The sequence below is a fragment of the Penicillium robsamsonii genome (assembly GCF_028829455.1).
Source record: "Penicillium robsamsonii strain IBT 29466 chromosome Unknown utg000005l_segment0_segment0, whole genome shotgun sequence".
NCBI lineage: Eukaryota > Fungi > Ascomycota > Eurotiomycetes > Eurotiales > Aspergillaceae > Penicillium > Penicillium robsamsonii.
Genome location: NW_026643223.1, coordinates 3,287,441 through 3,313,322, shown reverse-complemented (window position 1 = coordinate 3,313,322; position 25,882 = coordinate 3,287,441). Strand labels below are relative to the sequence as shown.

The following is a 25,882-nucleotide window of genomic DNA, read 5'->3' as shown; positions in this document are numbered from 1 at the left end:
TAACACCATTCCCTCATTCACCAACTCTATTATACTACTATTGGCGACCTACTTTCTTTATTCTTCCCGCATTTATATAAGTACATACGACCATAGGGTGTGGAAAACAGGGCTTCCCGTCCGCTCAGCCGTACTTAAGCCACACGCCGGTGAGTTAGTAGTTGGGTGGGTGACCACCAGCGAATCCTCACTGTTGTATGTTTTTATATTTTTATCACTCTGTATAACAGATAATCTTCACTGCGCCCTTCTTAACACCTCACGGTAACTAACCTTTTAGTGAGTTAGGAGTGGGTGAGAGGGTAAGGAATGTGATTAAGCAGCCACTTAGTCCACGCCTTACCCGTTACTAAGCCGAAGATATGAATTAAGCTCCTGGCTTTTCTTTTCCTCTTCGAATACTTACTCCATCCTTGAAAATGCTTACCGAGTATCTAAAAGTAACCATATGAGCGCATAAAGCGTGCGGCGTTACGTGAATTCACGCGTGAATCTTAAAACGAGAAGGAAAGAAAGGTCAATCATTTTTACAATGAGTTATTAGTGCTCGGTCTAAACTACATTAGCTGCTGAACTTTTAACACGCCTCGAATCCTACCTTAATAAGAAAATCGCAATAACCTATCTAAACGTCTACTTCCTCTCTTCGGGGTCGAGGTTATTACGTGTAAAGGTTTACGATCTCCAGGTGTAAGGCCTGTTAACCGGGTAAGATACAATGACTTGGAGAGGAAACGAGGATATATTGTCTGTGTGTGCCAAGACTAACTCTTGCCAAAAGAAGAGGGGATTCAGGGGAATCCTGGACTATGTGTCCCCCATGTTCACGTGGGAGCCATGTGACTATTCCTTCGCAGTTCGTACCTGATACGTGATCGATGCGGGTGCGATCAGGTTTTACCGTCTCCATGTTATAAGGATATTTATCCGTTACATTACGATAGATAGTTTATTCTAGCGAAATAATCAAGTATATGCATAACGAAAAGTATATAATCTTACGTACTATAAAGCTAAGTGATATGTGGCCATGAAGCTATTTAGGTGACTTATGGCGATCCTAGTTAATAGGCTGCCTTACGCCCGTAACGTACCCACATAGACATAGTAGCACGCATATAAAAGGAAGAGTAAAACCGGCTGTAGAGACAGCTAAGATCTAGATAATGCTATGCTGGATACTTAGAGAAGTGACTTTAAAGCTCATGCCAGCTAGCTATCACATATACCGTATTCTCGTTATACTGAGGCTCGCTGCTAAATTACGGCGCCGTTAACTAGATATATGAGTTTAAAGCGAAGAAAGCCACTCTAGCTAGGAGGTAGAGCATGGTGCCAATATTCCCCCACCATCGGGTGAGTGCTGCATCTAGAATAATATTTAATGCGTCTATAGCGAGCATAGTGAGAAGGTGCATAGCACATATTACGTGGAAGTAGACTTCGGCAGAACCCATTTTGGGTCGGAGCACCCGACCCAAAATGGTCCAAATGTAGGTTGAACTGGGTCTGGCCAAGGCATGAGCACAAATAAAGTCTTATTTTTTGCTTGCTAGTCACGGAAGAAACCGGTAGAAAAAATCCGCTCGATGCGGCCCCATGGTAGTATTCTGAGTTAGGTTTCATTTGTCGTGGGCGAGAACATGCATGAAAGCATGGTAATCAAGTATCATAATGGGTAGCTTCACGCCATCAGGATACTCAAAAGATCATGAAGCGGCCAATCGGTGGATCTCTTTAAACAGAAATGCGAGATCCTCTGGGTTGACAAAAGGAGTAATCCCTGATGGCATAGGCCATAAGTCTTTGGGTTCTGCAATGAAATTGAAGAGGATTTGGACTCACCGTGGCCAAGATTGGCAATCCACCCTTGCTTTCCTCCTTGGAATCCCTCGACCATCGTCTGAACCGCTTCCGTTATGGCCGCACGACTTCCGTAAAGGATACCCGGGTCAAAATTCCCTTGGATAGTAACCCGGCTCTTTGCAATCTCCATGGCTTGCGCTGGATTGTGCAACCAGTCAAGACTAACGACATCATAGCCCGATATGCAAAGATCGTCCAAAGCATACCATGCTCCTTTCGCAAACACCGACATAGGAATGGGTAGAAGGCCCATATTTATCAGTCTTGTGCGAAGGCCGGCTGAGATATAGCGTAGGTATGGGAGCGAGAACGATGCGAACGAGCTCGGAGAGAGTTCTCCCGCAAGTGAGTCAAAAACTTGGATGAATTGTGCCCCTGAAGCAACCTGTAGGGCAAGATATTCAACGCAGATTTGAGCGATCTTTTGCAGCAATGCCTTTGAAGCTGCAGGATACTCGTAGATCCATTTCTTCGCTTGTACAAACATCTTGCTTCCGCCACCTTCAACCATGTAACATAGCAGAGTCCACGGGGCGCCGCAAAAGCCGATCAAAGGCACCCGGCCTTGAAGTTTCCGTCTAGTCAACGAGATAGCGCGATAGACATAGTCTAGCTCTTTCTCAACATCAACCTCTTTGCGCATGATCGCTATGTACTGGGCATCGTTCGGCGAGTTAAGCGGTTCCGGAAAGTGCGGTCCCTTTCCATCGAGCATCTCAACTTGCATTCCCATCGCTTGGGGGATGACAAGAATATCCGAGAAAATGATTGCTGCATCGATCAGGCCCTCGTACCGAATCACCGGCTGAATGGTGAGCATGGAGGCTACCTCAGGACTTCGACAGCATTCGAAAAAGTTGAGGCTTCCTTTTGCTTCATGGTATTCTGGTAGATAACGACCAGCTGGACTTCCATTAGGCACCAGTCAACTCGTAAAGTAGCTTCAAAAAAGCTGCTGAATCTCGGGACAAACAATGAGATTAAATGAGACAGGAATAGGTGGCACGCACCTTGACGCATTACCCATATCGGAGGACGGGGTACTTTCTCGCCTGAATCAGAATTAGTCTGCAAAATTGCTCCAATACTTAGTTGTCTAGTACATACCTCTTGCTGCTCGTAACAAAAGATCATTCTTCAAGGCCGGGTATTTCTGCATTGCGGCTAATTAAGGAAAATCTGGGACGACAGAGGTTGTACAATTAAGGAAGAAAGAATTGACAGGACTATTGGGGCAGACCGCTTGATAACAGGATAGAAAACGAAAAAAAGTACTCGAGCAACTAGGCCAGGGTAGGTATATCGTAGTACCAGTAAATAACTGGGCTTTCGTACCGGCAGACCGGGGCTGTCCCTAGAACATTGGGATCAACTGTGGGCCATGGAAGGTGTCCACCCGTGAGTCACAAAAACTGGGTTTTATAAGCAGACGGTAAGCAGATTATTTTTTTTAGCAATATTTGTCCCCCTACGTTGATAACCATGGAAGTACTCAATGCATGTAGGTATCGGAGTCGAATGGGTCGAATAGAAAGATTAACGCGCTGAGTAAGCGGAGAGCGAACCCTGAACCGGGGGGCTATAGGGTCCCTGGTGGAGGCTACAATTACAATGCTACCAAATACTACTTGCCTCTCGTCTGGAGTAAATCTCAGCACTCTATACAGTGGGGTATTCATTCAGAGGGGACACTTATCCCGAGGATGCATGCTATGTCGATTTACTTTCTTTGGCATTGAAGCTGATATCTTGATTTTTCGCTGCGATAAACCTTTTATTGATTTAAAGTACATGTATCCCCTGAGTCAGGTAATTCCTTATGCGCCTTTAACACGGCGCACGATGCTAGTCTTGCAAGTTCTGTGGTGAATCCGTTCAGAAACCTCAAATGAATCATTTCGGCGGGAGTAAGATTTCGGATAGGGATTTTCCTTACCATGGCGGGAATCTCGTGTAAGATAGCCACGTCATGAGAACTATCGTACTGTAGGGGATCTTTGAGGATATTGCAGAAGAGAGCGAGGTTCGCGGCCAACATATAGAAGAGCAGTACCCTGATTTAGTTGAAGGAAACAGCGGTCAGTGATGAAATGGGACGTATGCAGAGAGACAGTCTAAGCCTTACCAAAAGCACTCCCCTTTCAACTCTGGTAACCTGGTTTGAAGGAGCGAAAGTGTTGAGCGACAGGCCGTGTTGGAAAGATTTACGCTGGAACTTATCCCCTCCAATCCAATGCCAGTATCAAGCTTGGATATATTGCGCCTGTCACTTGCTTGATGGATTATAGACATACAGTGGTAATATGCGAGTCGGAGTATCACTTCCTGTGTGTTCAAAGTTGCTTTGGTCGACATATCCGACGAGAAGCACAGCATTGGACGAATCTTGGAATCGAGTGATAGCCTCCACTCCTCCAGCGCCGCATCAAGGCATCTAATGCTCTCGAGGATCTGACAGTCCGATTTGAAGCTGGCGTTAACTGAGTACAGGGTATTGTAGGCCTCTGATTTGATCTTTGAAAGTCGCAGATCCCAAGGGTAAAGAGGAAGTGTATGATCGTCGGGTTTCAGATCATCCCGTTGGATGTTGGAGTTTTGCAGGCGAGCATACTCCAAAGGCAATGATAGATCGCAATCGAGGTCATTGATGGATGCGGGCTGGCCCATCCTAAGAGAAATATCCTTGTCGAACGAGTAACACACCCAGAAAAGATCCCGCACATGATACTCAACAATAGCCTTGTTATATGGCAGCAAATGAACAGATGATTTGACACCAGCTGGATTCGTATGGGCTCCTAGTTTATATAGAAGCCGCGTGGCAATGGACATGGAGACTGCAGCTGATTGAAGATCACCCAAAAATATTGAAGATGTATCTCGTGGTTTGTCAGTGGTCGTTCATTCCAAGCGCCCTCAAAGTTGTAATTTTCGAGGGTATCACCGAAAGTAATTCACTTACAAGCATCACCAGCGATTGAAGGCCATCGACTGTCATCTCCTGAATGATATGGGGCACTGCTTTCTGGGCTGCAGAAGCATAGGACCCAAAGTTCACAGGCCCATGCATGTTGTCGTCAAAACCAAACAAGTTTACGAGCGCGATGAAAGAGCAGACACAAGCATTGGCACTAGTATGACCAAACACACCGCGTGGCCCATAAGCAAGGTCCAATGTCTTCATAAAGAGAGATTTGCTAATGACGGGGAATACCAGGCTCGTGAACGATGCGGTAAACCGTAGAGCATACATGTCAAGAATCTCTCGCCGAGGTATTTCAGGAGTAAGGACTCCTGACATAGTAGCGTAATCATGTAATCGATGCGGATTTGCCCATGGAAGCTCAGATGCGCTCAATTTCGCATAATTGACTTCTTCTCCCACCTGATGTTGAATCCATCTTAGGCCCTGTTCAGAAAGTAAATGAATCCCATTGAATGATGTTACATTTTCGTGGGAGGTCGGAGATCTGAACAGCCCGAGAGATTGAACTGGTGTTAAATTTGGCGCTGGACCGGTACCTACATACAATTGAATCAGTATTCATCAAACTGAAGGCTCGATTTTTGAGTCCATATAATAACAACAAGAGAGAGGACTGTTTGAAATACCTGACCCTGATTGCACAGTGCTGTCAAGAGAAGGCAAACGAACGTGATGTCTGACATATTCAATTAATTGGGAGCTCTCCAAAGCTTCGGTGGCCCTAGTAGAGAGGCTAGGTGAAACAATGCAAAGCACGGCCCATTCGTTGCCCAATCAGGGTGTGTAGCCAAATGGGGTATACATTTATTACATACCTTGAGTCAATTCGTCCTGTAATTCGGTTGAAAGTACAGGCGAGGCTGTGGTGCTTGCACCAGTTGCACTGCGGAAAATCTCCGTCACATTTAATCTATAGAATAGCGATACGAAGCAGTATTAGCATTATTGTATGACAAAACTTCCGTGTACGATAAATACGCACGCAGCTTATGCTGTCTGATTAGTAGCGTCAAAAGAAGTACGGGTTGCACTTTACCTTCCTCTGGAAACAAGGATCGCATGCCCTACGCCTACGTCCGTTGGGAAGACGCAAAGCCTTCCTTGCCATGATTGACGAAGAGGCCCCAGACAGTTCTCGACAACCCTGAAAGACCGAAAACCCTGAAAGCAATTTCGTTAGCTGAGTAGATCTTTTCCGGTCAAAGGCGCAAGAATGATTCAATATTACGTAAGATTGCCTTCACGCCAGGGGAATTGCTACAGACACGGCACGTTTTGCTAGTAGCACGGCACATTAGGTAATATTCGCTTTACATAATCAATTTTGCCCGAGATCGTTACCATACATTACCACAGCAACTACATTACTTACTACTGTAGCAACTACATTCTATCTACTACTGCTTTATTACTATAAGAACCCGACCATGAATGAATCAATGCTCTTTAGTCAATCTTATTGTGCTTTTCATCTTATTTACACGCTTTTCACACTCTACAGGAGCGGATTGTATGGCCAATCTCTCCACAATTTGAGCACTTTGAGGGTGCTTTTTTCTTGGTGACCTTTTGGGTTAATGTTTTGATGTTTTGATCTGATATGTTCTCTTGAGCTGATCTGCGAGTTAGTGATGGTAATAGAGGATCTAGTATTGGCAGATACTTAGAAGACTCATTACTAAGGCCAATCCTCCAGAATTAATGGATATCGCTTAGTGGGATTGGTTGATGTTTTGTTAATAAACTAGCGATTCGGTGGGCACACGGAAGCCCCATTGTCCTAGTGAATATATTAGTACAGTTTAATAAAGGTGCTTCGGGGGTAGCTCTCTTAGCTATAGCAGCTTGATTAGAGATCAAAGATATTAAATATCGTGATGTTCTCTTTATAATATTCGAATAGAGAAAGTGGGAGCAGAAATTTAGTCTCTTAATCTTATCTTCTGCAAGATCAGATTTAAGTCGCTGATACTGAGCCTGTAAAGCAGTATTAATTCTCTCAAAAACATGAAGCATATCACCTGAAGATCCCCCTATATACTTTTTTAAAAAAGCGTGAGACCCTTCCACTCTTAATGTAGCCCAGTTACCAAGATGAAGATATTGCCCTACCTAAGCCCTAATAAACATCTCTTTATAGGTTAGCCAAGTACTTTGAATATATCTAATAGCATTAGGGGCAACTTAATTAAACTGCGTTGTGAACTTAGCTAATTGAGCATTATATTCATCAATATTTGATGAATTAATTAGCTCTTTCCATGACTTGATAAAAGCCTCAAATTCCTCATTTAAAGAGAAATATTGCTTTGTCTTTGCTAGCACATTCTTATTAATATGCCAAATGCATAGTAGATGTGGGCTTCTAGGACAGATAGATTTAATTGCACCTAATAAAGCAAGATCTCTGTCAGTGCAAAGAACTGGGGGAAAGGGTAAGGGGTTAAGCCATGAAAAAAAGGTCTGTAAGGTCCACTTATAGCTTTCTTCCTGCTCATTTTGCATAAAGCAGAAAGCAATACTATAGGATAAATTCGATGGCGAGAGACTAATAATATGTAAAAGAGGCATATTATACCGATTCGTCTTATAAGTACAGTCTAATAAAAAGACCCTATTATATTGATTAGCATACTTAATTGATTCAGGGTGAGCGAACATAAAAAATTGAACATAACCTTCTATATCGTGTTTAAATGCATATTTCCATTGATTCTGCATTAATATCTGTTAAAGAAGTTCAAGAGGTAAGTGATTCCTAAGCTTTTTCTGTCTTATACTACCTCTTATATTATAAATATCTTTTGGTCTTATTAAGACATCAGGTTGATCCTTTCTTAATAGACTTATAATATGCTGCGGTCGAGATCCAATATCTGATAGATGTTCAATAGTTTGATTTTGATCTTTAGTAAGCTGTGGACGCCTTGCCATTAGATGCCCTATCATATTATTAGTAGCTGTATGATTATGATTAGGATTTCTTACCTGGATTTCCCATTGATTAGTATTAACAAGCTTCTTTGCATAAAGGCGGAATGGGCAGTTCATCCGTCTAGTACTTGTCTTTCGGCGTTTTGCCCCTTCTGGGGCATTAATATGATCATGGTATATGCCGCCTCTATCACAACCAAGACAAATATTCCTCTCCTTAGCGGAGTTAATGATAGTGATAGCATAACCATGAGATAGGGCATGTTGTCGTATCGAAGTAAGGAGTTGCTCTCTAGTCTCAAAGACTTGCTCAATTGGTGGCTCCATGATTAGGTGAAATCAAGTATCAATTGGATGAAGTAAGATCAATTGGATGAAGTAAGATCAATTGGATGAAGGAAGATCAGTGAGAAGATAGAGTGGTTCTTATAGCAGTAGTAGATAGAATGTAGTTGCTACAGTAGTAAGTAATGTAGTTGCTGTGGTAATGTATGGTAACGATCTCGGGCAAAATTGATTATGTAAAGCGAATATTACCTAATGTGCCGTGCTACTAGCAAAACGTGCCGTGTCTGTAGCAATTCCCTCACGCCAGTCGTCTACGTTATTTGCCCGCTGAGTAAGCGGGAACTAATCGCAGGGACTCCCATGGGCTTCACCCTTTCAGTTCCTGTGGTGTCAAGTGGTACTGCTCTAAAGCTGACAACAGTCAGTCCGATCTGGCAAGGATGCCATTGAAATTCTGATGCTTTTTACCACTAAATACAGCTCTCTGGCATAACGAGATTACACCACTTTAAATACTGAATACTGTCAAATACCAAGTCCAAATACCTGGTCAGATATAGCACTAAACCACTCGATTGGGTGCAGGGTAATTTACCCTGAAACCTCCTTAGACGTCGGTCCTAGATAACCCGACCAAAAGTGCAGTATTGACTAGTGATTTTGTCTATTTATATTCGCGCGTTTATCCCGTTTTATCGCTAGCCAGAAAGTTCCAATATACTGAGTTTTACCATACAATTTGATACGCACCGATTTCTGTCAAATAAACTTACACTGTGGTGCAGCTGGAGAAGTAAAGTCTTTGGATAAAGTTTTGTTTCTTCTGCAAGCTTTTGCGGGTAAACGGGGCGGGCGTATGGCTGGCGGAAGAGGTTACGGATACATATATCTACGGCTCCCGGGGTCCGCGGGTTTAGGAGACTTAGGGGCCGTGGGTATCACTGGAGGTAAAGCTCCCGCTGACAAAGCGCTTTTCCTCGAATGCGTGAGCTAGTGAATAGTTATAGTTATATATATATGAGAGGGGGCGTCACGCTATCCGTGCGCATACAACTGTTCCTTCAACTAAGGCCTATGCAGATGGCGAACTTCAATTACCACTCTCTTCCTGGATTCGGTGAGCAGTGCCGCAAGGAATATGGCTTCAGTGATTCCTGCATCATAGGCGATCGTATGTTTGTTACAGGTCAAAGTAAGTGTGTTAAACATAAAAGAAATACCAATTTCTGACCATACAATAGCCGGGATGGATCCATTGACCCTGAAAACGTCTTTGGATTTTGATGAAGAAGCTGCTCAGGCATTCCAAAATGTCAACGATCTCATCGTACAAACGTTCAATGACGCTAAATCTTCTGTCAGAATTGGCCAAGATGGAGGCTGGGGTCATGTTGTGAAGATTCGAGCCTTCATTGTTGGCCTCTCGAGTATCCGAGAACAGGCTAGAGAGCAAATGGTGCACAATATCAAAAAGTGGTGCCCGAACCATCAGCCGTTGTTTACCATGGTCGGCGTCGAAAGTTTGCCATTCCCAGAGCATCATATTGAGATAGAAGTCGACATTTGGCTGAAAGAGCGCGCTTCTACACTATGAAGGATTATATTGGGAAGCGCCATGTCGTGTTTTGTGCCCTGCTGGGATTTTACTGTGGACCTGGAGAAAATATTCGTGTATATACCCAATTTGACTCCAGAACCTTTGGCCACTTGACGATATCTTCGAATTCAATCATGAAAAAGTTCCAATCCCGTTTGATACCGCTGTCATAGTCTTCGGATACAACGGGCTTCTTTTATCTATGAATTCAAATTGCAAACTGTCCTTGCCACCCTTGATGCTGGGGGCAAAGGCATAACTTTGCAAAAGAGGATCGTAGCTTGCCTATAATGTAAATATTTTACTACTTCGAAGCCGTCATTGTCTCATGTCATTACTAATTAATAGTAAGGGCAGATTTAAAGAGCCTATATAGACGCCGGTGATTCTAATCGCGATGTTGCCAGGCTGAAAGACGGCGTTCACGGTATCTAAGCACCTCATAGTGGTTACAGGAATGACGTATTGACCAATTGTAAACCCAAGCGTTCCTGACGATTGAACAATCTACTACTACATCCCTTTTTCATGCTGATTGTAATTGCGCTCAAGTCTGAAAAATAGCTTGCTAGCCTCAAAAATTACACGAAATGAATCGCAGAAAACATGCAAAAAGGATTGCTGCAGACCTTGGGAGTTAAATAGCATCTAAAACCATGATCGATGTGTATAACCTCCCAGGCGAAGACTTCTAAATGAGTAAAAGTTTGGTGTGGTTGTGCTCTTGCCATTACCATGGCAAGGTGCCGCCGTTGAACTGCATGAACTTCCCGGAGTTTGTACTCTTTGTTGACACCTTGATCTTCACGCACGGAAATTGAGAAGACAAACTTAGTATATCTCTTGGAATGCAAGAGAATTCTTCTTAGACATACCTGTTCGATGATTCCCTCTACGCTTTCAGCAATGGTCACCGGGGCCTCGGCTAAGCCACCGTACTGGGCACCCCGGTTGCCCATGTCAGTTTGAACAAATCTTAAGGGCAAAAAGAGTCAGACATGATTAATGTTTAGAATGAGAGGCACAAAACTTACCCAGGGTCAATTGAAAAAGCGATCAAGGTATCATCCTCTCCGTGGATCTTTTTTATAAGATAATTACCCGCGACCTTTGAAACTCCGTATGCAGCGGTCAATGATGGCGAATTTCCTAATCCAGCAATACTTGCCAGTGTGGTGGAAATATACACAAATGTAGGCTGCTGGCTGACTTTCAACAATGGTACAGTTGCCCTGAACAATCTCAGTAGGCCCAATGTGTTCACCTCAAAGTGGGCCATCAAATCGGAGTCTTCCATGTCATGTATAGATCCCCAATGGTTGCAAATCCCCGCGTTGGCGATGACCACATCAATGTGATCAACCACATTCTCCTTTTGAATTCGCGAAAGAGCTTCAGCGGCACTTGAAGAATCGTTCAAATTAAGTTGGGAGATAATCAATTGCGAGTTCAGCCCCTTGGGTAGTGAAGACAATTCCCATGTGCTCTCAATTGAAACATCTCGGACTGTTGCAATGACAGTGGTATTTGGCATGGCAAGGTATGCTGTGGTCAAACCTTTTCCAATACCTATTTATATAGTTAATTAGAGTAGGTCCGAAGTGAGAACAGAATTACCTCCCTCTGTTGGTCCCCGTGATAAGGATTACTGTAGGCTTCATCGTGAAATTCAAGTAATACGCAGTGCGTCTCTTGCGACAAAGGCTTTCGTCGGGTAGTGGTGTTTGAATTGGTGTGGTGTGGACAAGCCAGCATTCGGTATTTAAAAAATAAAATCGGTTGTTCGGGGCCTCACCTGTCCGAGAATCTAAATTCCCGATGCTGTGATCCACTTACTGATCAGTCTCCCCGCTTAATAATCGGGGTTGTTTGAATCCGAAGGCTTGTCGTAGTTGATATATCGCCGAGACGGGAATTTCTTGGGAGGAAAATAAACTGTCTTCACTCTCATGCCGCTCGTTCCCGATATGGGAGAGCGGAGTATTATCCGAAACATCCTCGCACAGTGATCAACTCCACGGGGCAGTGCAATGTCCGCTCCATGATCTGGCTTATGAATTTATTCGAATAATGTTTATGTTGCGGGGGTTCGGGTTTTGGCAAGTTCCGCAAGGTGCGGTGAAACAAGCTACAATAAGAGTGTCCAATATATAAAGAGTTCTTTCATCGCATTGGGTAGCTTTAAAACCAAACATTCCTCATACTCCGTATTCTTGCAAGTGTTTTACTCAAGCCACCCATAGAGCATCAACCCACGATGGCCCCTCAAAAGGTTGTCGTCATTGGAGCTACTGGCTCCCAGGTTCGTCCATCAAAATCTTCCCTATATAGTTGATCGGGTGATTCTAAGATCTTTCTTTCAATGGGGTGTTTCTAGGGTGGAGCTGTTGTTAAAGAGCTGCTTGAACATCCCGACAGCTACCAACTCCGAGCCCTCACTCGCAACACTGCAAAGCCAGCCGCCCAAGCCTTGGCTAAGCTGGGAGTGGAGCTGTGCTGTGTCGATCTGAGCAGCGGGCGTGATGCCCTTGCAGCCGCATTCTCCGGTGCCGATGCCATATATGCTCTGACCGACTTCTGGCAGACGCAGTCGGCAGACGACGAGATCGCGCAGGGGAAAGCAATCGCTGACGCGGCAGCTCAGACGACGGCGCTCAAGCACCTTATTTGGAGCGCTCTTCCTGACCCTGTCAAGCTGTCGGGCGGACTGTTCTTGAACGTCCATCACTGGAAGGGCAAGAGTTTGGTAACGGAGTATATCCGGGACTCAAAACCTGAACTTTGGGCAAAGACCACGACAATCCTCTTTCCGAACTATTTCGAAAACTGTTTGACTACACCAGACAGGTATCTTCCGGTTAAGGTAAACGCGCAGCCCTCATTATTTATTACGTTTCTATCTATATATTAGTCTGTGTTTTCTCACTTATTCAACTCTCATATAGGATGCCTCTGGAATCTACACTCTTAAGTTTCCGCACAGCCCAGAGACCGTTATGCCTAATGTCGCCATTGCCGACACTGGCAAACTTGTGCGTACTATATTTGAGGCGGGCTCGCAATATTTCAAAAAGACTATTGCGTTCTATTCCCAAAGCTTGTCAGAGGCGGAAAAACTGGCTACAATCGGAAAGCGTATGTTAGGTCATCAGTATCCAAATATTTCTCAAATTAACATTCATTTAGTCTATAATATTCCTACATCTTACCGAAAGTCTAGCTCCAGCGAGTTCCAGAGGCTTCTTCAGTCCCGCGATGGGTTATCTGAGGAAATTGCGCTTGACTTTGCTGAGCAGCTGATGATCTTTGAGAAGTGCGGCAATGTCTACGCAAGTGAAGAATTTGTGCAGGCCTCCGAGGTACGTATAAATCTAGACAACAATGGCGAAAGTGGTGGGACGGCGCTGACTGCTATCTTTTAGATTCCGGGCTTAAAACTCAAAAGCTGGACTGAATTTCTTGATGAATATGACTTGCCTTTGAAGGGTCTGAATTAAAGTGGACACCCACATCAGACTCTATCGGTAGCGAAGCCATCGCTGCATATGTGACTCTGTAAGGATGGCTAATTGTGGGTTTCAAAAAGCTTGAAACTAGCCCACATTACTCAAAAGCATATCTGTAGTCGTTTACTGGTCCCTTGCTTGTGGAATTTATTGTTTAGGGTAGCTCTATACTAGACAGCAATTTATCACCAGATTATGTTCGCGTCAATGGGGAATTGAGTAAGGTGGCAGGATCCAACAGCTACTGACTTTCGATATTCCAACAAATGCGACTGATTGACCTTGGGTATGGATATCTTTTTACATATTTGCTCAATTGGCCACTTTAATGTTGGGAATACGCGAGGCTATGAGTCAGAGATGTGCATCTCGAGTGCAGCAATCTGGTCAACAGTAGATTTTCACTCTGCTAAATGGATGAGAGCCATCGACCCAAAGGGCTATGTGGATCACTAGGAATACCCGTAAATCCTTGAGCACACCACAATGATAAAAGCTTATACCAAGATATACCATCGTCTGGAGTAATAGATCCATCGTTGCGAACATACCTCATCCCTGAGTAGAGCCCCGCTTAGTAATCGGGGAGATTCCCGCATCCATTGGTTGGATTCGAACCGCGCAAGTTCATGTGAGGCTAAATCAGATGTACCCAGGGTCGGCACGGATGTAGAACAACACCCGATTCTCCGATACTGTCTACGTCTGTAATCAGTATACATTGAATCTGGGGCTCTTTTGTAATGGAAAGTGCGGTATCAGGTTTTAGTCAAGTCCGTGGGTCGTTCATGCCTCCCGCGGCTTGCCTCTTTTCACTTGCTTCGCGCCAATTTGGGTCTACCTTATAGATTCGTTTGTAATAAAGCTTGTGATAGATGTTTTTGAATAGCAATGATAGCACCCGTTAATTATAAAAAAGAAAAATCGAAGGATGATATTGTATTCTTTATTCTTAAAAAACCAATCTTCTCGTTACTAAAAAACTTTTGATGGTACCTTTTCAATTCCGACAATAATCCTCACTCAGTCTTAAAGATCTTTCTCCGGTCCTGATAGAATCAACGTGGCCGCCAACAATGAAATGGAATATGTCCGATGCTATATCCTTCCTTCCTTGTAGCTGCAGCCTGTGCCCTCATGATCTGAGGGTGCGTGCTGCACTTGAGCCTTTAAAAGACATGCAAAAGTCAGTCATTGGTGGCAATTTTTGAATTGACCAGGTTATTTTCGTTGGATTAGATTTACTGTATAAAACAGGCGTATCTTTAGATGGCTCTTGCCAGAGTGGATATATGTCGTAATTTCCGCCTGCCTTGTGTACGAATCGCACATTCGTTCTCCTGCTTTCTCTCCTCCCCCGAAAGATAGCCATTTCACTAGATAATCAGATCGAACATAGGAGCAATTCTAAGATGGCCTTATTTTCCCTTCTACTGTTAAACACAAACACATTAGGAGAAAGGTCAGCCGATAACTATTTAAGAGCGAAGAGCGGAGAGAATGTGCTTTGTGCCTTATAAACACTAGCAGCATACAAGTAATCAACGAGATTTTCTGCTTCTGACAATCAAAAACCTGTCTGAGAACAAAGCCATGCTCTCTCAGCTCAAGAAATTGGGGCTTTTCTCAAACGTATCAAAGTAGCTTCCCTCGTGACCTAAGACTACTCTCGCATTTGTCTGCCTCACCAGCCTTCTAACATAGCCTCGGCCTCGGAACCACTGACTGTAATCTCTCATGAGGAACCCTTGCGGGCGTCCATCTTTGTAGTTATCCTTCACATGGAAAAGGTCACCAGTCATGATCACAGTACCAGAGATGGGAACGTGAGCTCTATCTACCACCAGGGATCCTTCAGTATGCCCTGGGCAGTTGTGTAGTGTAAATCCTTGCCAGAGCTCTACTTTCTGCTCCGAGATAATCTTCCAGTTTAAAAGATCCCCCCGCAGATAATCTGGGAGGAAGATACCGGCGTCAATGCCAGTGGCAGACACCTAGAACACATTTTTCAGCTCGTACTTGTGGCACCAGATTTCAACGTCTGGATTTTTGTTAGTTATCTCACTTTTCAAAGTCGTGACGATGGACTTACCGGTGCCAAAGAAATGCTCCAACCCTCCTGCATGGTCCAGATGAAGGTAGCTCATGACAACAGCCTTGACATCACCGATTTTACCTGCACCAGTGGCTTTGATAGCTTCAGGAAGAAAGTGAATGCCCTTGTCCCATATACGTGGGGCGCATTCCAAGAACTCCTTGTCCCAGTACTTGATGATATCCTCCAGAGATCCTGTGTCCAAAAGAATGAGACCCTTATCTGGGTGAAAGAGAAGACCTGCAATCATCAGGCACGGGCGGCTCTCATGAGGCTGTGGGATTGCACCATGAAACGGCACATTTGCTCCTGAAAGAACGTATGAGGCGTCAATATCCAGGATCCCCAAGTCAAGCATGTGTAGTTCTTAGTCTTAGTTCGTCACTGAGTAGATACAACCTCATCCCTCATTCTTCTGATCTCTGCGCCTATCATTTTTATATGACATATCTTGTATGAATCCATTTGAGCCGTGCCGAATATCATGTACTTCCGTAAAGCCCCAGGGTCAACTTTTAATCTACGTTATTGGCGATAAATAAACACGGCTATACAGGTATAACATTAGACAAGTTGATCATTCCCAAGCTGGCTTGTCTTCCATGACCCTTTCCACTGATTATGGCTTGGGGACGACTCATTGGTGAAGTCGGAATCAGTGGTATCACCTCATTCCATGTCTGAGTTAAGTGTCTTGTTTGTGGGATAGTCTCCTGATTGTGTAAAGCTGACCAACAAAATACCCTACATTCAAGGTTATTGTGTACCTCTAGAAGAAGGACATCTTATAACAACATAGTAGCTTTGTGAAATTGACCGCTCCTCTATTTCTTTGGGGGACTTTCCCCCTCCGATGATAACTGAGAGGCCGTGAGTGATTCTTTCCACTTACTCATTGGGGGACTATCTCGTATAATGTAGGGGGCAGCGCCTGAGGTTCTATTATTCATTTGGTGGGTCAAAAGGGCCAAGAGACCTGAAGACTACAGTCTCCGTATAACTTGTCCCACTCATTCTACGATCTGCGGCCCAACCCCATTCCCTGGCAGCCCAATGACAAACAGTAGCTCACATGATTGTGTCCTAGCAGCGCCTCGAACCCGGGGATGCGCTTCCTCTGCTTGCGAACGCCTCTGGAAAATTTGGATTTTGCTGGACGCACTCATCAAAATTTCACACCGCCAGCATTGTAGAGAGTTCCGGCATCTTAGGCGTATCATGCACTGCGAATCAGCCCTGGAATATCCCTAGGAGCATACTGCACCTGAATTCCCTCCGGATCCTGCGTTGCATAGTACTGCGCCAAGTTAGCCCTCCTGGCTTCTTGCGTCATATCATAGGCTAAAACTTCGCTGAAGAGCAACACTCCTCGCGTGCCTATGCCCTGCAGCGACTGTTATTGTAGCCGGCCCGAGAACAATGCCATGCCCGCCCCCGGCGCTTTGCCCAAGCAGAAAAACGGCTTTTTTCCCGATTACCTCCGTGCCACTAATCTATCACGTTTACTACCCCTGACTACCTAGGCTCCATACTCCCTTTCCACACCTAAACAATCACATACGACCATAGGGTGTGGAAAACAGGGCTTCCCGTCCGCTCAGCCGTACTTAAGCCACACGCCGGTGAGTTAGTAGTTGGGTGGGTGACCACCAGCGAATCCTCACTGTTGTATGTTTTTATATTTTTATCACTCTGTATAACAGATAATCTTCACTGCGCCCTTAACACCTCACGGTAACCTTTTAGTGAGTTAGGGGTGGGTAAAAGGGTAAAGAATGTGATTAAGCGGCCACTTAGTCCACGCCTTACCCGTTGCTAAGCTGAAGATATGAATTAAGCTCCTGGCTTTTCTTTTCCTCTTCTAATACTTACTCTATCCTTGAAAATGCTTACCGAGTATCTAAAAGTAACCATATGAGCGCATAAAGCGTGCGGCGTTACATGAATTCACGCGTGAATCTTAAAACGAGAAGGAAAGAAAGGTCAATCATTTTTACGATGAGTTATTAGTGCTCGGTCTAAACTACATTAGCTGCTGAACTTTTAACACGCCTCGAATCCCACCTCATAATAAGAAAATCGCAATAACCTATCTAAACGTCCATTTCCTCTCTTCGGGGTCGAGGTTATTACGATAGATAGTTTATTCCAGTAAAATACTTAATTAAGTATATGCATAACTAAAATTAGATAATCTTACGTACTATAAAGCTAAGTGATATGAGGCCATAAAGCTATTTAGGTGACTTATGACGATCCTAGTTAATAGGCTGCCTTACTCCCGTAACGCACCCACATAGACATAGTAGCACGCATATAAAAAGAAGAGTAAAACCGGCTGTAGAGACAGCTAAGATCTAGATAATGCTATGCCTAATACTTAGAGAAGTGGCTTTATGTAAAGGTTTACGATTTCCAGGTGTAAGGCCTGTCAACCGGGTAAGATACAATGACTCGGAGAGGAAACGAGGATATATTGTCTGTGTGTGCCAAGACTAACTCTTGCCAAAAGAAGAGGGGATTCAGGGGAATCCTGGACTATGTGTCCCCCATGTTCACGTGGGAGCCATGTGACTACTCCTTGGCAGTTCGTTCCTGATACGTGATCGATGCGGGTGCGATCAGGTGATTCCGTCTCCATGTTGTAGGATATTTATCCGTTACACTTTAAAGCTCATGTAAGCCATCACATACACCGTATCCTCGTTACACCGAGGCTGGCTGCTAAATTGCGGCGCCGTTAACCAGATATATAAGTTTAGAGCGAAGAAAGCCACACCAGCTAGGAGGTAGAGCATGATGCTAATATTCCCCTGCCATCGGGTGAGTGCTGCATCTAGAATAATATTCAATGCGTCCATAGCGAGCATAGTGAGAAGGTACATAGCACATATTGCGTGGAAGAGTGTTATGTCGCCCTGGATTGTTTCATAGATTGCCATGCAGAGGAGGACTAGGCCTTGTAGATTAAGGGCGGAGGCGACTTCTCACGAGAACACTTCTTTGTCTTTGCCTGGGGCAAACACGCGTAGTAGGTATCTAATGATTGTTCCGCCTAGGCAGAGAATGTAGATCGATATACCTATCTATAGATGATAATTTAGTCAATGATCTTTTGTTCACCGTCGGTAGCTAAATAGCGATAGAATAGGAAGAGACATACTCGGATTCCAGATACATCGGGATTAGCCTCGATGACACATGCCATCGAGTTCATTCCATTGCAACGAATTTTCAAGTGATATGGCGAATTAACCTAAGGGAGGAGCTGCGACACTCTATATCTTCGGTTTAAGTATCTGTTATTATTTTTATATTTCTCGGTCGAAAGAGAATAGGAAAAGAAAAATAAGGGCTTGGGAGAGAAGTGCCTTAGTAGTATCATTGCACCAAAAATCCCTGCGTTCACTAGAGCAACAGCAAAAATGCAGTGGCTGAGTCTGCCTTATCATACCAAGACTAATCCGCCTCAGATGCCCCATATGGCAGCACTATGCTGACACATAATCAGCCATACCTAGGGGTGACTTGGAGGGAGATATTCGACGAAAGTTTAGCAGATTAAGTGGATTGAGCCGAGATTCTCAGTCATAAATAGATTGCAGACTTCGCCTTTTTTTTTTAACCATCAACGTTCGCACGAATTGCATTATAAGAGACGTAAGGTTGAAGACTGAAGTGCAAGGACCGAATATAGCTAATTAGATAGGCATGCCGGACCACGGCTAGGAAGTACTGGTCCAACGGCACCGTTATAGGTCGATTTGCCCAGATCCATCACGTTTACTATTTCTGGCCACCTACGCTCTATAAGTTCTTCCCACACCTAAATAACCACATACGACCATAGGGTGTGGAAAACAGGGCTTCCCGTCCGCTCAGCCGTACTTAAGCCACACGCCGGTGAGTTAGTAGTTGGGTGGGTGACCACCAGCGAATCCTCACTGTTGTATGTTTTTGTTTTATTTTTGCCCTTTTTAGATAGCTAGAGATAGATAAACGCTCTAGAAAGGGTTATTTCAAGTATGCAGGTAGGTTCCAATGTAAGTGGTATGCAAGACTGATTTAACCATATCCACTTCTGTCAACTCTGTCCACTTCTGTACCTTTCATATCCCACCTTAGTCTAGGTGGTGGCGTTCAGGCTCCATTACTCCTATGCATCCCTGCTGACGGTACATTGTAGTTTCCAGTACAACCAAGGGGATCGTTCTGTTGGATTCCAGATATCAGACCATTTGTCGCTTCGATTATTCTGCCGTTCAGGCAAAACCAAATCTCGTGTGGCCACCTATGTGGGGGGAATTTGATTGACGAATAGTAAATTAAAAGAACGCTTAGACTCCGAAGAAACTGGAAAATATGCTATGGTGTACGGACCATCATGGTAGAGTTTGCTTCTTTCGCCTCCTTCCACACGCTCTCACCTTTTTTATGCGGGGCGAATGAATTTTGCCTCTCACCGCCACGAAGGCCCTATATCTCCTCAGATGCCCCGCATCTTTTAATTCTCTTCATCAACACCTCGTGACTCCCACTTTCTTTCAAAATGTCTAAGATCTACGTCGGGTATGTCAAATTCCATCTCATATTCATCCTGAGTGAGCGCTTTATACTGATTGTACTAGAAACCTTTCATGGCACACCAGCGACGAGTCGCTGCGCGCGGCCTTCGGTGAGTTCGGCAACATTGTCGACTCTGTACGTGAAAATCCCATTTTTTCCACTTTCGCTTCAGACCACTAATAGTTCCTTCAGATCGTCATGGTTGACCGTGAGACTGGCCGCTCCCGCGGATTCGGTTTCGTCACCTTCTCTTCCGCTGAGGAGGCCGAGGCCGCCATCAACGCTCTTAACGAGCAGGAGTACGTTTTTTTTTTCCAATCCCTTACAAAACACATTCTCTAACTCTACTCTAGTCTCGATGGTCGTCGCATCCGTGTCAACCTCGCCAACGCTCGCCCCGCCGGTGGCTCTGGCTTCAACGGTGGCGGTGCCGGTGGTGGCCGCTGGTAAACGTGATCAGTGACCTTGAAAAAGTGCGCGATGGTTATGCGGAGAAAAACGTGATATCTTGACGCTTAGCGTTGGTGATGGTGCCTTTGTGTGCCTATGAGAAATCAGTCACAAGGCAGTTACTAGAGTTACTCCAGAAGTAGATAGTATTTCCCCTCGATGTTTCATATACCTCTTAAGACATTTGGAATTTCAATTCAGAGCCGGTCATCTCGTGCACTGATTTCCACAAACAATTTTTTTTTTTGTAAATTTTTATAAAACTTGTGCCCAACTTGATGCAAGGATGCCATTCTAGACTTGGATTAAACCTATTGGTCGCATTGTACATATATCACAAGTGGTGTCACCTGGCAATTGCAGAGGGGGAACACACATTGTTGCGTGTCCTCTTGTGCATGAAAATTTGGCTCCGCTCTGAAAATTTCAAAACTTTCAGCGCACAAGATATTGTTGACTTGTCCGACCAACTAAATGGCTGTTTGATCAAGCTCTTCTTACATTGTTGTCTTTAATTAGTGGTTTCCAACGTAAAATTAGACATAGGGTGAAGCCACAGTGCGAAAAAAATTATATGTATTTCTTGACATGCCACCAAGGTCCTTGAAAGGCCTATACCGAGAACCTTTCCCCCTAAAGACTCTCCTGCTTTCAGCCTCACATCAACATCCAAAGCTCTGGAACGATGTCGCACTGACTAAAAATAGGAACATTACCGACGTCATCGGCCGATTTCCAAAAAGCGATGCCCCGCGGCTCAGGACCCACCGCCTGGTTATTAAGATTCACCATGTTCTATTCTGCTTTGCATCACGCCGTATACAAAACACACACACCAAACATGGCACCTCACGATGGCCTCGTCCACCCAAAAGAATACGACATCAAAGACAGCAACGTCGAGCTAATCGGCAGCGACCTCGACCACCGCGTCAAGTATAACTCAGCGCTCACCGAACCCGCCTGGCAAACCATCCCCAAAGTCCCAGGCCTCACAATCTGGCGCATCGAAAACTTTCAAGTAATCCCCTGGCCGAGTGACAAAACCGGCGAATTCTACGATGGCGACAGCTATATCGTCCTACACACCTACAAAGTCGGCGACGACAAGCTCGGCCACGATATCTTCTTCTGGCTCGGCAGCAAAACAACCCAAGATGAAGCAGGTGTCGCCGCATACAAGACCGTCGAGCTGGATGAGTTCCTGCATGGAGCTGCGACACAACACCGCGAGGTGCAACAACACCCCTCTGACGAGTTCCTCGCTTTGTTCCGGAACTACAGGATCCGGTCGGGTGGTGTGCGCTCGGGATTCACGCATGTTGATCCCGAGGCTCAGGCTCGTCCGGAAGTGTTGACGTTACTGCGTGTTTTCAAACATCCCGGTATTGCGCGTGTTGATTCGCTTATCGTGCATGAGGTCGAGCCGAAGTGGGAGAGTCTCGATGAGAGTGATGTTTTTGTTTTGGATAAGGGGGATAAGATTTGGGTTTGGCAGGGGAAGAAATGTAGCCCGATGGAGAAGGCTAAGGCGGCGCAGGTGGTTAATGATATGACGCAGGCGAAGCATGTTGATGTTGAGGTTTTGTCGCAGCTTGAGTCTAGGTCGAAGATCTTTGTTGATTTGCTCGGTGGGAGGGATGTTGCCCCATCGACCTTGGAGGCGCCGAGACCTGGGCGGTTTGCGAAGAGGGGTGTCTGATGATAGTACTCGTCCACGCAAGCTTTTCAGACTCAGTGATGCTTCTGGAGAATTGTCTTTTGATCTTGTTAAGAATGGAGATCGGGTTGATCGGTCTGATCTGGATGGGAAGGATGTTTTCCTTTATGATACTGGGAACAGAATCTGGGTTTGGCAGGGGTCTGAGGCTAGTGCGAGGGAAAAGGCGATGTGGCTCAAGGTTGCGCAATGCTATGTTCGGAAGATTGAGGAGAGTCAGGAGTCTTCTGAGGCGTATCTCACGCCGATTTCGAAGGTTGCGCAAGGGCATGAGAGCCCGGCATTTTTCAAGGCTTTGGAGGTCTGAATTCGTACATATCATTATTGTGATATATAAATGAAACAAATAATCTTACAAGATCCAATATCTATTTTCATTATCTTAGATCAAAACGTATTCCTGTATCCCCTTATCCAAGGCATCAGCCTGTTTCCGCAGGACATCCGCCCGGAATTTTCTGAAAGCTGTTTCGATTCTCTTTTTGCTCTCGGGGTCCGATGTGATAGTCCTCGTTCCTTTCGCCGCACCGCCAGCAAAGCCTACGCAAAAGTCCAAGTTAGCACGATTTCCCAACAACCATCACATAAAAGATATTCTTACCAAGCTCTCCACCCAGAAGCAACCCACCAACTGAGGCAAAGAAATAAGTCGCGACGTCACCCAAAGTAGTGGGCTTTAACAGCGGCGTGAGGTCAGGAAGATCCTCTAAATGCACAAATTAGCCACACCGTTCTTTTTCCACCTTCCAACATCGCAAGTAAACATACCAGTCCTTCCATCTTCAAAAACAACCTTCGTAGGTTTATGTTGCGCACGAATAGCAGAGAAGAACGCCTTGCGCGAACCGCGTAGTCGGATGGCAGCTAGAAGCCCGAGACTCACACCGACTGCGGAGCCAACTGTTGTCCACAAGGAAATTGAAGATGCGGCTGCGTTAAGCTTGTCACGGTCTCCGGATTGGAGGTCGTGTTGGAGGTGCTCGTCGGCGAGTTTCGCTAGCTCGTCGGAGCGGCGTTGGCGGAAGATGGCGAATGATTCTGACATTTTGGATTAGGATTGCGTAGAGAAAGTACGTTTTGGATATCTATAAGGAGATTGTCAAGAGGCAGAAAGATGTAGCTTGAAATAGTTTTGGAGCTTCCAAGGTTGTAGCTTGGGTGGTGACGTCATGGCGGCGACCGGGAACCAGTTTGGAGGTTCAACCTCACGTTTGGAGAGGCAAGAGAATATTCCAAGGGAATTATATTCTCTGCATTATGTTCCTTCGCATAGGTGGCATATCGGGGTGAGCCCATATTTGGGGCCATCCACATCACCAGGGTTAACCCATTGCTGACACTCGCAGCTTCCTTTCAGTCTTGTGTCAAAATATAACCCCCGTCTCCGCATTCACGCGCTTCATCTGATCCGACTCGGGCTGGACATGGTGTTTATGTGGAATTAACACGCTTAGAAATCCACGCAAGAACAGCTGGACGCCTAACTGACCTCGCTCACGTCAGCCTCAGCAGCCTACAATATATATAGAAGATCTGCCAGCCCAACCTCATAACCAACTTCACCATACCGTCATCCTACCATCCTACCATCTCCAACCAAACCCCCCTCCCCCCCCATTCCAAAACTCCCAAGATGGTCCGTTTCCTCACCGACAAGCGCGTAGCTCCAGCTGCCACTTCCACCCCCCAGCCCCTCCTCGTAATCGGCGCCGGTCTCCCCCGCACAGCAACCTCCTCCCTCCAAGCCGCCTTGGAACAACTAAACATAACTCCCTGCCTCCACATGGCGCAAATAATCCCCCATCCGTCACGTCAAGAACTTCTCATCGCAACCACCCAAAGCAAAGACACCCCAACACGTCAAAAACAACTCCACACCCTAGTCTCCGGCTATGCCGCTGTTTGCGATATGCCAGCTGTATTCCATCTCCCCGATCTGTTAGACATGTACCCTGACGCACGGGTGATCCTAACAACGCGTCCTAACGCAGAGACATGGGCTGAGAGTTGTAGTGAGAGTCTGGGGTTCTTTTTTTCACCCCAGTTTGCTATTCTTGGATTTCTTTGGAAATCGGAGAGATTGTGGTTTAGGCTTAATATGAGGATTTTGGATTGGTGCCAGGAGAGGTTTGGTGGGGTGGATGTTTTTTCCGCGGTGTTTTATGAGAGGTATAATGAGTTTGTTCGGGGGGTTGTTAGGGAGAGGGGTGGGGAGGTTTTGGAGTTCAAGGCTGAGGATGGGTGGGGGCCGCTTTGTGAGTTTCTGGGTAGGGAGGTTCCTGGAGGGGAGTTTCCGAGGGTTAATGAAAGGAAGACTTTTGTTTTTATCAAGAGGGTTTTGGTTTTGAAGGGGGTTGTCAGTTGGGGCGTACTTGGGGGGTTGGTTTGGTTGGTGTGGAGGTATGGAATGGCTTTATTGGTATATCTGGGTGCCTACCTAGGTCGCCTTTATACATGACTGTTGGGGTTTAAGAGGAATGGTTTGGTATATTTTAAATTGTTTTTGATTGTTTTTGATGCTTTTTTCACATCATCTCATACATAAGAGAGCCCAATGCACACTAGATAGGTTAGTCTTGCTCAAGATGTATGGGGGAAGCGGGGAAATACCAATGACCATCTGTACTCCAACAGCCCAGAGATGCCACTGCCCAGATCGAGGCGAGCCGTTACTAACTGTTACCGTAGGCTGAGGCGGTGCCGTGTATACAGGCAGACTCGGATTACCGGTGCTATCATCGAGTTCCTTTTCACGGGCCTTGCTGATAGTACCATTATACGTAGAAGTAGACTTTGGCGCCTGGAGAAAGCCTTCTCTCTCAGCTTCTTGAATGGCCGCCCACCACACCGATGCCATCTCCTTGTAGCCCGCGGCTGTGGGATGGATTTTATCCACCAATTGGTCCCACTGGATGAAGGTGCTCATGTCAGCTATGACCAGACGATCATTCTGTGCTCGGCGGTCCGCTGCAAGTTTTAGATATTGCATGCTGATGTTTGTGCCCAATTCGGTTTCCTTTCCGTTGTATGTGAGAGTTGATAGGATGATGGTTGTGTTGGGGATATTGTCAAATAGGTATGTTAGGAGAGAGTCCATCCGCTTGCCTGCGGTGTCTACTTTGTAATCTTGTAGAGCATCGTTTGTGCCAGCGCTGTGGGGAATATATGTTAGTGTCAAAGAGATATTGCACCAGCCATTTTGAGACCCACTTAAGAAGAATTAGATTAGGTTGCTGGGGGACGATCTTCTCGGCATGAGCTGCTATTTGATCAATTCTCCAGCCGATATGCCCATCATTGTCCTGACGAAGAGTCAAAATGTTTTCTTGAATGATAGGACAAAAGCAAGAACCGGGGAACTCACATTGTCATGCATGGTACCACTCTTCCGGGTACCAATCATGTCAACCTCCCAGCCAGCATAGCGCAATTGCTCTCGAAGCCATTTCCGATATCCATTTCCATCTTTCGATTTGTACCCCATGGTGATAGACGCACCGAGGGGCAGGATTCTCAAGGGAAATGGCTTTGTGTCACGGGCTTGCAGCGTAGAGACATCAGAGTCTGACATGTCAGAAATGGCAGACGATGCTGATACCAATGTCAGCCATATTAGACAAGCCTGGACAACCCAGAAAATGGGCGTCGACTGCCTCATGGTGACTGTGTAGAATGATTTGTAGGAACATTAACGGGGAATCCCCATTTTCTTATATTTACTGGATAAATTTCAACGTCAGATTCGGGCGATCAGATGTGCTTCCTAAGGCTCTTGATTTGCCAGTAGATTTTGCGTGAGCTAATTTAGGCCCACTGGGGGTGGCTGGGCAACTCAGGGGCGATCTCACCATCTAAGCCTCGGATAAGCCAGAAC

At 45.4% G+C, this 25,882-nt stretch overlaps 12 protein-coding genes across 12 annotated transcripts; 5 read left to right on the top strand and 7 right to left on the bottom strand.

Annotated features, from left to right (window-relative positions):
• Positions 1-1,709: 1,709 nt before the first annotated feature.
• N7447_009282 (uroporphyrinogen decarboxylase) lies at positions 1,710-3,025 on the bottom strand (the record flags this gene model as incomplete). The annotated part of the gene is made up of 4 exons (XM_057233544.1): positions 1,710-1,783; positions 1,846-2,769; positions 2,877-2,918; positions 2,974-3,025. 4 exons carry the CDS (start codon positions 3,023-3,025, stop codon positions 1,710-1,712), a joined length of 1,092 nt encoding a protein of 363 aa, XP_057083086.1.
• Positions 3,026-4,007: 982 nt separating this feature from the next.
• N7447_009281 (transcription factor domain-containing protein) lies at positions 4,008-5,119 on the bottom strand (the record flags this gene model as incomplete). The annotated part of the gene is made up of 3 exons (XM_057233543.1): positions 4,008-4,021; positions 4,161-4,605; positions 4,829-5,119. 3 exons carry the CDS (start codon positions 5,117-5,119, stop codon positions 4,008-4,010), a joined length of 750 nt encoding a protein of 249 aa, XP_057083085.1.
• A 4,029-nt stretch (positions 5,120-9,148) lies between these two features.
• N7447_009280 (uncharacterized protein) lies at positions 9,149-9,668 on the top strand (the record flags this gene model as incomplete). Its single annotated transcript, XM_057233542.1, has 2 exons — positions 9,149-9,266; positions 9,316-9,668. The coding sequence occupies 2 exons, from the start codon at positions 9,149-9,151 to the stop codon at positions 9,666-9,668; spliced, it is 471 nt and encodes a 156-aa protein (XP_057083084.1).
• A 733-nt stretch (positions 9,669-10,401) lies between these two features.
• On the bottom strand, positions 10,402-11,205 carry N7447_009279 (uncharacterized protein; the record flags this gene model as incomplete). Its single annotated transcript, XM_057233541.1, has 3 exons — positions 10,402-10,473; positions 10,547-10,646; positions 10,706-11,205. 3 exons carry the CDS (start codon positions 11,203-11,205, stop codon positions 10,402-10,404), a joined length of 672 nt encoding a protein of 223 aa, XP_057083083.1.
• A 723-nt stretch (positions 11,206-11,928) lies between these two features.
• On the top strand, positions 11,929-13,168 carry N7447_009278 (NmrA/HSCARG family protein; the record flags this gene model as incomplete). Its single annotated transcript, XM_057233540.1, has 5 exons — positions 11,929-11,973; positions 12,049-12,534; positions 12,617-12,806; positions 12,858-13,030; positions 13,094-13,168. 5 exons carry the CDS (start codon positions 11,929-11,931, stop codon positions 13,166-13,168), a joined length of 969 nt encoding a protein of 322 aa, XP_057083082.1.
• Positions 13,169-15,171: 2,003 nt separating this feature from the next.
• Positions 15,172-15,630, bottom strand: N7447_009277 (Metallo-hydrolase/oxidoreductase; the record flags this gene model as incomplete). Its single annotated transcript, XM_057233539.1, has 2 exons — positions 15,172-15,218; positions 15,270-15,630. The coding sequence occupies 2 exons, from the start codon at positions 15,628-15,630 to the stop codon at positions 15,172-15,174; spliced, it is 408 nt and encodes a 135-aa protein (XP_057083081.1).
• Positions 15,631-17,315: 1,685 nt separating this feature from the next.
• Positions 17,316-18,214, bottom strand: N7447_009276 (uncharacterized protein; the record flags this gene model as incomplete). Its single annotated transcript, XM_057233538.1, has 2 exons — positions 17,316-17,431; positions 18,052-18,214. 2 exons carry the CDS (start codon positions 18,212-18,214, stop codon positions 17,316-17,318), a joined length of 279 nt encoding a protein of 92 aa, XP_057083080.1.
• Positions 18,215-19,821: 1,607 nt separating this feature from the next.
• N7447_009275 (RNA recognition motif domain-containing protein) lies at positions 19,822-20,288 on the top strand (the record flags this gene model as incomplete). The annotated part of the gene is made up of 4 exons (XM_057233537.1): positions 19,822-19,841; positions 19,901-19,973; positions 20,031-20,137; positions 20,192-20,288. The coding sequence occupies 4 exons, from the start codon at positions 19,822-19,824 to the stop codon at positions 20,286-20,288; spliced, it is 297 nt and encodes a 98-aa protein (XP_057083079.1).
• An 841-nt stretch (positions 20,289-21,129) lies between these two features.
• N7447_009274 (gelsolin family protein) lies at positions 21,130-22,315 on the top strand (the record flags this gene model as incomplete). The annotated part of the gene is made up of 2 exons (XM_057233536.1): positions 21,130-21,968; positions 21,997-22,315. 2 exons carry the CDS (start codon positions 21,130-21,132, stop codon positions 22,313-22,315), a joined length of 1,158 nt encoding a protein of 385 aa, XP_057083078.1.
• Positions 22,316-22,390: 75 nt separating this feature from the next.
• Positions 22,391-23,053, bottom strand: N7447_009273 (uncharacterized protein; the record flags this gene model as incomplete). The annotated part of the gene is made up of 3 exons (XM_057233535.1): positions 22,391-22,548; positions 22,610-22,714; positions 22,777-23,053. The coding sequence occupies 3 exons, from the start codon at positions 23,051-23,053 to the stop codon at positions 22,391-22,393; spliced, it is 540 nt and encodes a 179-aa protein (XP_057083077.1).
• Positions 23,054-23,641: 588 nt separating this feature from the next.
• N7447_009272 (uncharacterized protein) lies at positions 23,642-24,012 on the top strand (the record flags this gene model as incomplete). The annotated part of the gene is made up of 2 exons (XM_057233534.1): positions 23,642-23,946; positions 24,000-24,012. 2 exons carry the CDS (start codon positions 23,642-23,644, stop codon positions 24,010-24,012), a joined length of 318 nt encoding a protein of 105 aa, XP_057083076.1.
• A 531-nt stretch (positions 24,013-24,543) lies between these two features.
• Positions 24,544-25,666, bottom strand: N7447_009271 (SGNH/GDSL hydrolase family protein; the record flags this gene model as incomplete). The annotated part of the gene is made up of 4 exons (XM_057233533.1): positions 24,544-24,569; positions 24,619-25,160; positions 25,219-25,310; positions 25,373-25,666. The coding sequence occupies 4 exons, from the start codon at positions 25,664-25,666 to the stop codon at positions 24,544-24,546; spliced, it is 954 nt and encodes a 317-aa protein (XP_057083075.1).
• Between the last annotated feature and the right edge of the window lie 216 nt (positions 25,667-25,882).